The 13,583-nt window shown below is 31.5% G+C and overlaps 2 protein-coding genes across 6 annotated transcripts; one reads left to right on the top strand and one right to left on the bottom strand.

The window, feature by feature from the left end:
- Positions 1-859: 859 nt before the first annotated feature.
- On the bottom strand, positions 860-3,564 carry LOC148612560 (anaphase-promoting complex subunit 13-like). 4 transcript variants are annotated; one of them, XM_088594133.1, is made up of 2 exons: positions 3,518-3,564; positions 860-1,471 (listed from the first exon to the last, which is right to left on the bottom strand). In XM_088594133.1, the coding sequence occupies exon 2, from the start codon at positions 1,460-1,462 to the stop codon at positions 1,235-1,237; it is 228 nt and encodes a 75-aa protein (XP_088450259.1). In that variant the 5' UTR covers positions 1,463-1,471; positions 3,518-3,564; the 3' UTR covers positions 860-1,234. The 4 variants fall into 4 exon arrangements, with proteins under 4 accessions (XP_088450259.1, XP_088450257.1, XP_088450258.1 ...); XM_088594131.1 differs by lacking the exon at positions 3,518-3,564 and adding an exon at positions 3,353-3,506; XM_088594132.1 differs by lacking the exon at positions 3,518-3,564 and adding an exon at positions 3,300-3,501.
- A 53-nt stretch (positions 3,565-3,617) lies between these two features.
- On the top strand, positions 3,618-13,088 carry LOC148612559 (outer dynein arm-docking complex subunit 3-like). 2 transcript variants are annotated; one of them, XM_088594127.1, is made up of 13 exons: positions 3,618-3,778; positions 4,767-4,888; positions 5,233-5,310; positions 5,584-5,763; positions 5,961-6,065; positions 6,611-6,859; positions 7,441-7,584; positions 8,515-8,675; positions 9,141-9,297; positions 10,440-10,457; positions 11,238-11,393; positions 11,908-11,995; positions 12,495-13,088. In XM_088594127.1, the coding sequence occupies exons 1-13, from the start codon at positions 3,700-3,702 to the stop codon at positions 12,620-12,622; spliced, it is 1,665 nt and encodes a 554-aa protein (XP_088450253.1). In that variant the 5' UTR covers positions 3,618-3,699; the 3' UTR covers positions 12,623-13,088. The 2 variants fall into 2 exon arrangements, with proteins under 2 accessions (XP_088450253.1, XP_088450254.1); XM_088594128.1 differs by lacking the exon at positions 10,440-10,457.
- Positions 13,089-13,583: the final 495 nt, after the last annotated feature.

The following is a 13,583-nucleotide window of genomic DNA, read 5'->3' as shown; positions in this document are numbered from 1 at the left end:
ATAATATCTTATTATATAAAATATCCAATCATAAACAAATCTTGAATTAACTGAGAACTTTTCTAAACCCAACAATATCGGACTTTGACAACAGGTTCATTACTAAAAATGAACAACACAAAATAAACACTTGCATAAAAACGACCTTATTTGTAAGTCCAAAAGGTAAAATTTTCATTACAATCTTTTATGTACTGTTAAACCTTTAAATAAAATTCTGTTGTCAGTGGAAATACTTCTTACAATACTTCAGTGCAAAAGTCTGTCCAATAAATTGTTTCGGAACTTTTGGTTGGAAGGATTTGAAATTTGATATATATGGCTTCCGCATATTGAGTTGTAGCGTATTTGTTTGTGACTGTCTTATATTGACTACCTTGGATTGACAGCAAACATTTGTTTTTTTTATTTTAGACTGGCCACTACCAGAAAATAAGATAACATCAAATAGCATCCTTTGATCGATATTTTCCAAAGCCTACAAAACAGCTCATTAATGTTTCACAGGGTACTGCATGATACAATCTCTGAACAGTTGGGACAAGTATGGACACAACATTCAACCTTGACAACTGTTAAACAGCTCTGAATTTAAATTGTAATGAAATGTTTGACACAGCCTAAGATTGCTGATATTTGCAAGTTTACATAAAAAATTAGCAATTTACAAAAAGTTTAAGGAAATGTTTACCTCTGACTCGAAAGTCTTAAAAAAAAAGGTTAGGGTCATACTCATTCAATCCAAATCCATCAAAGCTTTCCTTGTCTGTAGTTTGAACATTGTTCATTTACTGAACCATGACAACTAAGTATCATCAACAATAAAGACAATTCATTGATAATTTATTTTAATGGCATTTCAGAGTTACATGTACATGTAGTCAATAAATATGCAATATGATAATGTACATGCATTTATTTGGCTGTATATTTTGTTTCTACCTAAAACCTATTATGTACATCCATTCAAATAGTAAATAAGAGTTATCACTGATCTTTAGTTTGCAAGTATTTCAGTACTGAAATTAAGACCATTTTTCACTTCTTTAAGTATTCCATTCACATTGTCCATGCGTATATACACTGATAGTTCAGTTTGTGTACATGTTTTTTTTTGCTTCATCTTCATGTTCAATATTCACCATTTATACAAGCATAACTGCAATAATCACAGAACTCGTAACTCCATGCATTGTTTATGTGATATTGGTTTCTATAACAACATTAAATCATGTTAGTTGTTAACAGTAGTTGGAGGTTGTTCATGCAGAGCAGACAGTCCTAAATCTGACCATTTCTGCTCCTGTTCACTTAAGGTCTCATTCGTTGGACCGTTATCTGGTTCAAGTTCTGGTAACTCCATCTGTGGGACATTTATATCTTCCATTGGCAACTTGTCTTTTCTCCACTCATCATCAACTAAATCCATAAGTCGCCCATCACGGCATACTTCACTGTCCATTGGTGAAATCTACAAGTGTATGATAAAAAAATTTAAAACATATGTAACTAATCAATCAAATTAAAACTAGCCTTGTAATTTGTCCACTATGTTCCTTGAATTCTAGAATGTAGTGGACAATATTTGGGACCGGTCAAAATTTATCGCCACATAGGGCCAGTGCAAATAGCAGTAGGACACATTTTTTTTTAAACCATTCATGGGCGTACCTTGCTACGTTCTTTTACCGAGGAAGGGTGCAGCCCCAGCAGACATTGAGGACAATTTTGCACCCAAAATGTAAATTCTTAGCCCAAATTTTAGTTTCAAATGATAAAATTAGTTCAGTAGTTTTTCAAGGTTTTAATGTAGGAACAAGAAGTTTAATAACAAATTCGAGGGAGTGAATGTCAAAAGTGTAAAGCTCCAATTCGTCTGTTTCCGCTTGCATCAAATGCATCAACTACATGCTTTCTATCAACGTCAACGTTCCTGTGGATGTGAAGCAACGCCAACCCATTGAGACGATCTTCAGTCATGATGGTTCTGTTCCATGTTTTCAGCCTTCGTAAGGCTGAAAACGATTCTTCGCAGGGAACAGAACCAACAGGCATAGTAAGAAGTATGTGCAATATACATCAAATGTTAGGGTAGTAATCCAGATCTGCATGGACATACCTATCGGACAAGGAGCTCAATTTTAGAGATTTTTCACAAAGCTTTTTCCATCTCAAAATTTCTGAATGAAAGGATTCCGGTTCCGGCAAGTCTTGGGCTGTACCATTCAAAAATTTTCGCCATGTCGGCCTCGCTCAATCCGTATACTTTATTTGGCACAAGTTGAGACACGAGATACATCCCAGATTTGACCTCGAAGAAGCTTTCCTCTAGTTGAGCCAAACAATGATCAATGAATGGGAAGTTGACGTTCAACTTAAAATTCAGTAAATAGTATTCAAATTTTGTTCACGGAATTATTGTCAAATTCCAAGACAAATAGAATCAAATGCATACCTTTGGGAATCTAATGTTGACAACTTGAAGACGACATGATTGGGACTTGATCTTGACGATCATCGACTTGTTGCTTTTCTTTAGATGATTCGGATGGTTTTGAAACCTTACTCATTTTACTAAACAGATCGGTCAAACTGGCCTGAGTCAACTTTCATTTTCACTGCAAATCAAATGATAGCAGGACATAACTTATACATTCTAAATCATAACCAATAACGGATTAATCATGAGATATTTCCGAAAAGAAGACGGAAACATTTATCATATAAAATCCCAGGTATAAAATAAACCATAGTAAACGAGACATACCATCTTTTGTCCTTTCTTTATCAGTTCTGTTTTTTTTTCTTTTCTTGTTTTTACCGAGGCAACTGCCTCAATACAAGCTACGCCTTATTACTTTTTTATTAACTTTAGAAAAATCTATGTAACAGAAATATTCAACCACATATAAATGCAGTAGAAAATACAACTATTTAACATAATTCATTGTAATTGGAATAACTATATGTATTTAAACAGAAATAACTTTATATCAATACCTCATTTGTAAGATCTTTAATACACTGTATGTGTTAATATAATATTTTCAAATAAACTTGATAAGAAAACCATGATAGGACACTATCTTTTTTCTTACCAAGTTGACATAATACATCATTTTTTTAAAGTCAGATAGCCATAGGGTTGCAACTTTTTTTTTTTTTGCACTGGTCCTATGTGGCGATAAATTTTGACCGGTCCCTTACAAGAGCTAGTTTTGACAATGAAACTGAAAATATATTAACAGATCTATCAAGGATACAATAACGTCATGGACCTGTAATGAAAAGATACATACGTATTCTCACTTATTACAAATCTCTTTCAGTGTATAGTTTTGGATGTATTCACCTGGTTTTCGGTTAATACCGAGCGAGCTTTTCGGTTATTCGAGCTGTCCGTTCTTACTGACAGCAGGCCAGGGCTTATGAATTCGGAGATCAATGTAAAAAGTACAGACTTGCACTGTGCGATATAAAGTGACAAATTGTTTAATAAATTCCCAAGTAATATAACCTGTAATGGCTTTATAAGTAGAATCAAACCAGTCAATTATTCCAAGCCAATCAAGTGGAGATAACTCTGTTCGTCAGAGTTAACTCACCTTGGTCATGCGCAGTCGGAGGGCACCTTGGAGACGCACCAACAAAAAACTTGGATTGTGTTTTGGGACTTGATAATTGTCTCATTAATTCAAGATGCCGGTGGGAAATTCTTTAATGCAGCGTCCTGTCAACGAACAGATAGAGGAGCTTAAAGCTAAGATTGCTCTTCTTGGTAAGTCATATTTTGTTTGTTGAAATTGGCTAAAAAAAAGTAAAAATATGGTCTGTTAAATTTGTCTGTGATATGGGAAAAAAAATCAGTAAGAATGGTAGCTACATGTAGACCTTTACTTTAAATACACTGATATTTACAAAAGTGCTGTAAGTTACCAATGTACAATTGTCTAAATTTATTTCTTTGAAAATGTGTAGGATTCGACACCTTTATATAGTTTGATCTATACATGTTTTCTGGGACTAGTCACTAGGTCTAGGTTCCTGGTCAATATCCTAAAGATATAGACTCAGGTCATCAGAGATGGATACTAGCAATATTTGAGTAAACTGCCACCTATAGAAAACAAAGAATTGAAATTATCTAAATAGACTTCATTCTTGTATCGTATAAATTTGTTTCAAGAAATACGAAAACATATAATATTTTTTTTTATAATTGAATACTTGAACGTATAAATAAAAGTAAATAAATAATGTCAAATCCACGATGCCAATCAAAATGCAGAAGATGTCACTGGTGACCATGGGTTATTTTGAGAGAACTTGTGTAACAAATTTTGGAAATGTGCATTGTTCTATGTTCTTGTTCTAGCAATATGGCAATATAGTGGGAACAGAGTATAATGTCCATACATGTATATATGTACTAGTCTATTCAAGATCTCCTGATTGAGATACATGTATACATTATTTACCCTCGCACCAAATGTCTGTTTACCCCTAAAAATGAAAAATAGCACCTTATAGGCGAATATAGAGGTTTCCTTGTTGTGTTAAGCTGAGCCCACAATGGACCAGTTAAAAAATTCAACTTTCATCATCTTAAACAACAGTACAGTCAATGCCTACAAATGAAATAGGTTCTGACCAATCAATAACTACATGGTAATCCTATTATGCTGCACATTAGTATGAGTATTAGTATTTGTACACTTTCTGAATCAGTCCATTAACTTATGTGCTTTGTTTGTTTTTTTTTTCAGAGGGTGACAGAAAAGCTTACTATGAAACCTCTCAACATGCTATGAAACATAACCAGGATACTGTACTCAAGTTAAGGAAAGAGGTCAAAGAACTCAGAAAGAAACTGAGCGATTCATTGTCTGTGAGTATATGGATTGTCCTTTTTTTTCTCTTTCACGAGAGACTCCTTTTGAATTAATGTTGGAAAAATAGAATTTAACAAATCTAATGCTCTTCTTTTGAAATAGCTCCTTATAACAATAAACATATATAAATATACTTTCAAAGTTTACCTTAACTGTACAAATATACCCAAAAAAAGGCTTGTTATTCTATATAAATTAACATTTATAATTTTGAGAGCTAGGAACTTAAAGATATATGAACAGCTATATTGTAAACATTATAGGTGTTTTCAGCTAAAAGGTCATACAAAATTTCATCAGAAATCTAGAATTATTTCACGAATTAAAATTTCTATTTTAGCAAGATCAGCATGTCATCAACAAAGCTTTTCAAGACAAGCCAGTCCAGAGGGCAGAGTTCAAAAATAAAAGTGGAGATGTAAGTATCATGTTGTGGCTTGAAATAGCTCTATTTTGATAGTTGCCTCAAATATTTCTTAAGATTGCTGCTGCAATTTATTTCTTTGGTTTTTTTTTAATCATTATGTATCTGGTTAATGTGTTATTCATAGTATATGGTTCAAATGCAACCTTTAAGGATTGATTTTTATTGAAATTTGAATACAACTTCTTTTTTTATATTGAGAAATGACACATGATAAAATTTAGTCATGGACACTAGGTCTGCAGAATATGAATATCTATCTTTCAGCAAGCCATTGTTGTGATGAAACACAAACTATGTGACACCAAGAAGAGGTTGAATGCTTTGAAGCATCAAACTGCAACTAAACAGAAGAAAATTGAGAGTCTGCAGACACAGTATGACCAGATGATGAAGGACTCTGCTGATGCAGTTTCTACAGACAAAGGAGAATCTGTTGATGCACAGGTACTTACTGGTATATTTTTATCAAAAAGAAAATATGAACCAAGAAAAATAGAACTTAATGACCTACACAAACTTATGGCTGGTTGATGATGAATATACCATACAGTCTTTATCAAACAAGAATACATATTTTAATTTAACAGTAAATATGGTTTGATTTTCCAGAACCATTTATTTTTTCTGACTACTTGTTTTAGACTCTCAGATATCTAGAAAACAGTTATGACAAGACAAAGCTGAAGATGGATGAAGCTACACATCTATACAGAATTTACCAGGACATTAACAGGAAATTGCAAGTTGTAAGTAGTAAAAACTTTTTTCCTGCTTTTTTTTAAACAAACATAGGTTATTAAATTTTCTGTTTTTGATACTTTGAGAAGCTTTTATTGATTAGTCCTATATCAAACAAACAAATGATGCTGAAGCCTTAGAACATGGATAGATTTATTTTTGGAAACTTATAAGGCTGAAATGATACAGTTACCTCACAATACGATATGTATTGTTTTATGACAAAATGATACTATTACTTTTGATACGATACATTTTTGTTAAGATTTCCCATGGGCCATTGGGGAAATACAAATAATAATTACTTCTGATCCTGAGCATATATCGAATAGGAAACACTGCAAGTTGCACCGTCTACCAGAAATATGTAGCTTGGAGTATCATTTCATCCCTAGAAACTTATAGAAAATTCAATCATATCAATTCTTGATATTTGTAGGAAAATTACAGTTGAAGCAAAAGTTGAAAAGATTTTGACAGACTTTGCTAACTCAGAAAATTTGAATTTTTGAATATATTTTACCCTTTTTTTTATCTCTCATGTAAATTGCAGGAGGCAGAGAAATTCCCAAGTGTTTTGGATGCCATGGAATGTGAGATCAGAAATGTAAGGGCTGAATTGAAGGAGTTGAAAGCCATGCATGACGATGCCCAAATTTCTAAAACTGCTGCCCAAGAAGAGTTGTCTAAGCATGAGAAGATTGTTTACTCTGAAAGGAAACAGAGAGAAATTGAACTCCAGAAAATGAAAAAAGAAGCAGAAGAGAAGAAAATACAGCATGAGAGAATTGAGAGGAGAATTGTAAGTTGTCATCATTAAAAAATACTTCTAGAAATAAAGAGTAATCTTTTCACATATTTTTTTTTACAATAACATTAATTATTGTATTAAAGGCAGAAAATATATTTTTAGAGGGAAATTTGAAAAACTTTACTGATTTGTATAATACAGATATTTGTATTATCCATATACATTTTATTATACACTAATTAGTAAAATTTAGTGTGAACTCACTGATAAAAGTTTTGCAAAAAAGGGGGAATAACTCAAATAATCATAATAAGGAGGTAGACCTTGGTTACGGGCATAACTCTTACAATTCATTGGTATGCTTGTTTAATCCATTTTACTTGAATTTCATGCAAGCATCAAAGTAACTTGGATTGATTTCATTCTGTTTCAAATGAATTCTTGACAGACTTGGATGAAATTAAATATGATACAAACATATCACTGATATCATGAGGTATGTCCCTTACCTTAGGTCTACCTCATTAAATCATAAAATGTGAAAGAACTTCTTCAGGATAAAAATCATATGAAGTGAAAATGTTTTTAATTTAAAGCTCAAGACTGTTTCATCATTGTTTGTTTTTTTACAGCAACAGAGAGGTTCCATCCAACAGGATGAGTTGTCTCCCCAGGAGAAACAGGCTCTTCAGGGTGAAGAACAGCAACAGAAGATTACCTCATATGAGGAGGCTTTCAGGAGGATCAAGGAAGCTACTGGTGTATCTGATACAATGGTGAGATGATAAGTTAATAGAAATCAGTAGGGTTCTATGCTTGTTAATTATAGAAATAGAAATCAGTAGGGTTCTATGCTTGTTAATTATAGAACTAGTGTAATGTCTTAATACAGTACAGAATTTCAAGTTTACAGTTATCCAAAATTTATTTTGAATCTGGCTCAGGCCACTAAACTTTAAAAAATTATTATTGTCCGAGAATGTTCTTAATTGTATATTTTGTTCTTGAGTTACCATTGTAATTAAGAGGGTGTCCATGTAAAAGTCAGGCAGGTATGGTTGGCACATGGAACTTTTATCCCACTGAAATTTGTTTCAATGTAATGTTTATATCATATGATTTAAGTCACAATGGGTGGCTGGGAAAACAATTTTTAAGTTAAACAAGCAACCAAATTTTGCAAAAAAATTATCTCCCTTTTTAAATGAATTTCCCACACTTTCTATGTAATTTTTTTCTCTTTAACCATTTCAGTTAAACAAAAACCAACATTCAAGTTTGAGAAAGGATGCATTTGTGATATGAAATGGATGAAAATTTTTGAAAAAAAATTGTCATGTGCCACCCATTGCTAGGTTTTTACATGGACAACCTCTTATTTGTTACCAGGAAGTACGAGGGAATTTGTACATATTATTATTATTGTCATTTTAGATTTGAGGATATATAGGAATCACTGTCTGTTCTGTTGGTTAGTCTGCCCACATAATTTCTTTTTTTTTTCACTTTGGTGTGATGTTGCTGTAAGCAAACATGATTTTCTTCCACCTTTTCAAATCCAGAATATACCCTTCTGTTTTTAATTTCTTTTACCATATGTGTACTTCCAATTTGCAAGTTTCCAGTTTTGTTGTTCATAAAGCATGTCTGTGTAAACCATGATATGATCAAACAAAAAGTGTACAGTTTGAAATGTGTATTTGTAGGAAGTTGTCCACAGATTTGAAAACCAAGGAGACACTACCACCCACCTTGAGAACTTGAAGAAGGAAAATGAAAAATCTATTACAAGATTACGGGAAGATAAGGAAAAATTACAACAAGAGTTTGAAGAGATGAAATATTCTGGTGATGCTAAGTTATCAAGGTAAGATTTATTTGTAATTAAAAATCTCCTGAAAGTATCTTTTCTAGAACATATAAAAACCCAACAGAACTACTAATTGCTTCTTAGAATATCATATTCTGTTGTACTTGTGATGCTGTCAAACTATAATGTAAACTTTCAGATAAAACCTGGATTCTAAATTTCAATTTTTACTTGTACTGTCATAAATTGTTTACCGAGTTGTAAAGCTTGATGTGTACTTAAATTTTCTTACCATGTAATTTTTTAAACAGATTGTTAAAGATAAATGAAAAATTTATATTTTCATTATGTAAAAAAATACATAAACAAGGGTGCTGCATTAGTTTGTTCAATTGTAGGTGCTGCTTAAAATTCAATTTTTCTGGACATCTTGTCTGAAACATAAAAAAGTCCTTTTCTCTTTGCACCTCTGGAAAAAGGTTTTGAACATTTTTTATAAACTCAATATGTTGTTCATTGTAGTGGCCAGAGAATGCTTGAGGACTTCCAGAACCACTTAAATAAGGAAGAAGAGAGACGTGATGATGCTGAAGAAGAACTCCACAGAAACAGTACCATCATGGTCTCTGTCAAGGCTGGTGTGGATCATCTTGCTGATAAACTCTACCTTCTTAAAGCTGTAGGTATTTTTTAAGTGTTTGTCATTTTACATTTTTATATCAACTCACCTCACACTTTCATATACAAATAATTCATTTTTTCCAAGACATTGATATGTTATTTGAACTGTAATGTGAGGATAAACACTTTTATCATATATCGCCAAAAAAAATTGAAGAAAAGAATTGTTTTGTCTTTACCTTAAAAAAATACCATAATACAATTTATATTTTTGACATTTCGTCTCAATCATATTGGTAATTTTTATTTTTATTTTTATGTCCTGTTCTGATTTCGTAATTCATTTTCAGTGCACATTAGTAGACTGTGTAAACTACAGCTGCTTTGACAGAGAAAAGCCTTTACTTTTCACTTTTTATATCTTTCTTTCAAAGAGTTGAATTTTTGCATAGACTAAAAATGTAAACAAAATATTAGTATTAGTTATTTAGCCCCTGTTTATTTCTTTAAACTTGAAAGAAATTTAAATTGATAAGGTCTTCATGAAATTTTATTGTAACATTTTACAGTTTCGATATTGGGTAAAATATTGTTCAATTAATTGATCTAGTGTGTTACAGTTGCAAAACTTTTTTAATTTGTTCTTTTTTATTTTCTATCAACTACAATTTACCACATTATAAGCTGGTTTGCTTACAAAAGGCAATGCTTCATGATATCATTGTCTTGAATTAAATTTATATCATATATACAGTGAAATCTCTGTAAACCAAAACCCTTTTGCACTTTAAAATGTGTTTGGTTTAGACAGGTGTTCAGTTAACACAGGTTCAAAATACTGATATCAGTCTGAGAATTTAGCCAGGGACCCGGTGGCCCTGGCCCCTAAAATTATGTTCTTAGGAAGCTTTAAGGACTTCCAAAAATTTTGGGGTGTTGTAGTGTTCTGTTTATTTTTGGGTTCTTAGACATATCTAAATAGTATAAATTGATTGAGTATGTGTTGTTATGTAATTTAATTATAACAGGATATTCTTATTACTAGACATAGATTCAAATGATTTAGGACTTTATAGATACATCTAGTGTACACAGGGTTTCTAATTATTCAGGGTTCAGTTTAGACAGGTTTCGCTGTAGTTTGTTCTAAAACGAGATGATTGGTAATTCAAATGATATATTTTTTTCTACATACTGCAGCAAGAACACAAAAGCAAGGTACAGAGTAGAACAAAATGACATTTGAAATGTTTTAGACTTCTCCTATATTTAGTTCTAAAATCCTGATTTTGTAGTAGTGATTTTCTTTTTTTCTCCCAACCGATATTTCCATATGAAGTTCAAGATTTTTAAACAACGTACATCTATTATGAGTTTCTACTTTAACTGATTTTTCTAAAGTTCAGATTATCTGTTATAACTTAATTTTCATTATATTGAAATAGAACCTGTCAATCTAACTAGCATGTTTGAAACTGTGTAATTTTTACTATGTGTTTGTTTTTCCTATTATGTAGTATTTTTGTTTGTTTGCATAGTTTCTGTTCATGTGTTCAAATATTTCAAATTAGGATTTGAACCCAGCTTACTTTTAAAATTCTTTTTAAAGTTGGTTATTTTGACTATGACCTTGGGCTGTTGATATTCCTTTGTAAATGGGTTTAAAGTTACTTTTTAAAGTAAGGATTTTTTTGTCTAAAGTGTTTAAAGCCATTTTGGGAGAACAATTATCAGCCACTTGGAGTTTTCTTGGAAGCGGTAAACTTTCTCAAAATTTCAAGAGAAGAACATTTAAGTGTCTTCGACCTCTTATTTAATTTGACCCTATTTAGTACATAACAATTATTTTGTATAAGACAACCTTAATACAATGTATTCTAAATTTTCTTATTGTCTTAGACAAAGGTCATGTTGCATCAGCTAAGATTTTTATTTAATTTATGTAGTATCATCTTATCTTTATGCTTAATTTTTTCTAATTATTCTAATTTGTTTTAGACCAAAGGTCATGTTCCATCAGCTAAGATTCCACCTACATCAGATGAGTATGTACTAGATCAGCTGTCCACATGTGAAGAGAAATTATTGAAATTGTTAGAAGAATTAGATGGTAAAGATCTGAATGAGGTCTTTAAACAGATGGAGGAAGAGGAGGTAGGAATAGTTTTTATTTTAGCAACCTCTAGCAATCTAGTTTCTATTAACCTTGAACTGACTTTGAACTTTTGATCTATTTAATACAGGTCAAAGGTCACGGTTACTGTATAAAGTTTCAAACCCAGCTAAGCTAAATTCAGGGAAAAACATTCTCAATTTTTTTCTTGACCATCTGACTGCTTTTGTTAGATTGATTACTATATGCAGAAAATCAAACAAAATGAGAGACACAAGCTAAATACTGTAAACATATTTGTTTTCGCAGTTGCTAATTTTCACGGATCCTGTCAAGTGGGTATATTGGTGGGCATCAATTTTCACTGTTTTAAAAATATTATGAGAATTAAATAGTGTTAAAAATTGATTTCAGTGGTATTTTTTTTTCGCAGTTTTCTGTCCATAGCAAAAAATTAGTACGTTTGCTGAAGCTGATTCCCTTTTAAAAATATTTTCCGATAAAATTAACTTGTAGAACTACAATCATGTATGTATCAATATATTTTATCTTCAGTATCATGCCAGCCTTGACTCTAAACTGCCCACATACAACACCAGAATTAAGTTACCACAGAAAGAAAGAGGAGATGCTGTATTTGAAGGTATATTATACTCTAGGTAGAATTCGAATATTTCTGACTATGCTAGTGAGTCGTGTATAAATAGTCTGTATGCCAGACTAATAAAAGTAGAGTAGTTAAACATAGACAACCCAATAACCCTTCCAACATTGAAGTTTGCTAGAAAATTGAGATATGATAGGTTAGTTAACTAAACAATATAAAGACTGAAAATAGGGTATGTAAGTGTTGTCATGTGACTCCATGGTTTCATGAGAACGTGAACTGGTCTACCATTCAAATCCTTGGAAAATTGCCAATTACATAGTGTTGTGTTTAGTATTAAAAGCAAAACATCTTCCTGTGTTAAAATACCAATAAAAATCACAAGTTTATAGTTTTATGTGATAAAAATGTTACGAAAAGAATAAAATAGAAGATTTTGCATTGTAATCTGAAGGACTTTGTATTTATAGTATTTATTCATTGTAGGGCAGATGTTCATTTTGACTATTTAATATTTTTTCTATGAATTTTTCAGATGATGAAGACAGTGGTGAAGATGATGGAGATGTTCCAAACAGAAACACAATCAAGAAAAATTCACAATTTATCGTGGACTCTAAGACCAAACGTAGAACAACCAAAAAGAAGAAAACCAAAAAATAAAGTGCTAAATATTGTGTTATCCTGACATTTTAGACTTGACTTATTTTTCTGACTTGCAATTAACAGTATTGTCATATAGTTATACATTATTGAATGTATTCAAACATATTTTTAGGAAAATTGAAATTGTCCATCAAAGACAAGGCATTATAGATTTTCCAATATATTTACCTTCGTCATCTTTTTCTCCTTTCTTTTTTAAATATTTTGAAAAAGACAGTAGGACTGTATATATGAAACTGCATGGATATCTATTGTTTTTTATTGACCCTATATATTATAAAGTCATGTTAGCTATGAGTAAGTGGCAGTATTGCAAATATTAGAATAACAAGCACAAATAATTTTTACGGAAATTATTTTAAGTTTATGTTGTTTTCAACATGGAGCTTATCTGTGATCATGGTGATACTATTTTTTTTGTTTTAAATTCTACTTTATTGAAATAAAGTTATCTTTTGTTGAATTCTTGTGTTAATATAAAAAGTCAAATCAAGTTGTTCTTTTAAAACTTCATATCATGGTGTGCTGAGCCCTTTCACCAATTATTTAAATAAATCATGCATGGCATATCAAAAGCAACAGTTCAGAAAAAACATCTAGAAGTGTGTAATGTATAAAAATACGAAGTGTATAACCTGTGATTTTAGAAAACAAAGTCTGGAGCATCTTTGAACCCCAGTAAAAACAGTTGGTGAACTCAAGTGCTTGTAGAAGGGTGTACAGATTCTTCTCCTGCAAAATATCCACTGTGCTGCCATTTTAACAATTAAAAGTAAACAAAGCAGTTTCTACTAGTGGTAAAAGAGTGAATCTGATGCAACACTGGAAATGTATTAATTTTCATGGTGTACTAATTTTCACTAATTTCACTGTGGACAGAAAACTCCAAAAAAGTTGTTACGGTGAAATTGATTTTTAACATTATCTAACACTTATCATTGTGAAACTGTGAAAATGT

This window comes from Perna viridis, chromosome 7 (assembly GCF_037379345.1).
Source record: "Perna viridis isolate PV_CMFRI_1.1 ecotype Kerala chromosome 7, ASM3737934v1, whole genome shotgun sequence".
NCBI classification, from domain to species: Eukaryota; Metazoa; Mollusca; class Bivalvia; order Mytilida; family Mytilidae; genus Perna; species Perna viridis.
The sequence above is the reverse complement of the archived record's forward strand: the minus strand, read 5'-3'. Positions and strand labels throughout refer to the sequence as shown.

Coding starts and splice junctions, on each gene's coding strand:
- LOC148612559 (XM_088594127.1), top strand. CDS start 3,700: ATGCCGGTGGGAAATTCTTTAATGCAGCGTCCTGTCAACGAACAGATA. Junction 7,585..8,514: donor CTGGTGTATCTGATACAATG/GTGAGATGATAA, acceptor GTGTATTTGTAG/GAAGTTGTCCACAGATTTGA. Junction 8,676..9,140: donor GGTGATGCTAAGTTATCAAG/GTAAGATTTATT, acceptor TGTTCATTGTAG/TGGCCAGAGAATGCTTGAGG.
- LOC148612560 (XM_088594129.1), bottom strand. CDS start 2,518: ATGATCGTCAAGATCAAGTCCCAATCATGTCGTCTTCAAGTTGTCAAC. Junction 1,472..2,455: donor TCAACATTAGATTCCCAAAG/GTATGCATTTGA, acceptor ATACACTTGTAG/ATTTCACCAATGGACAGTGA.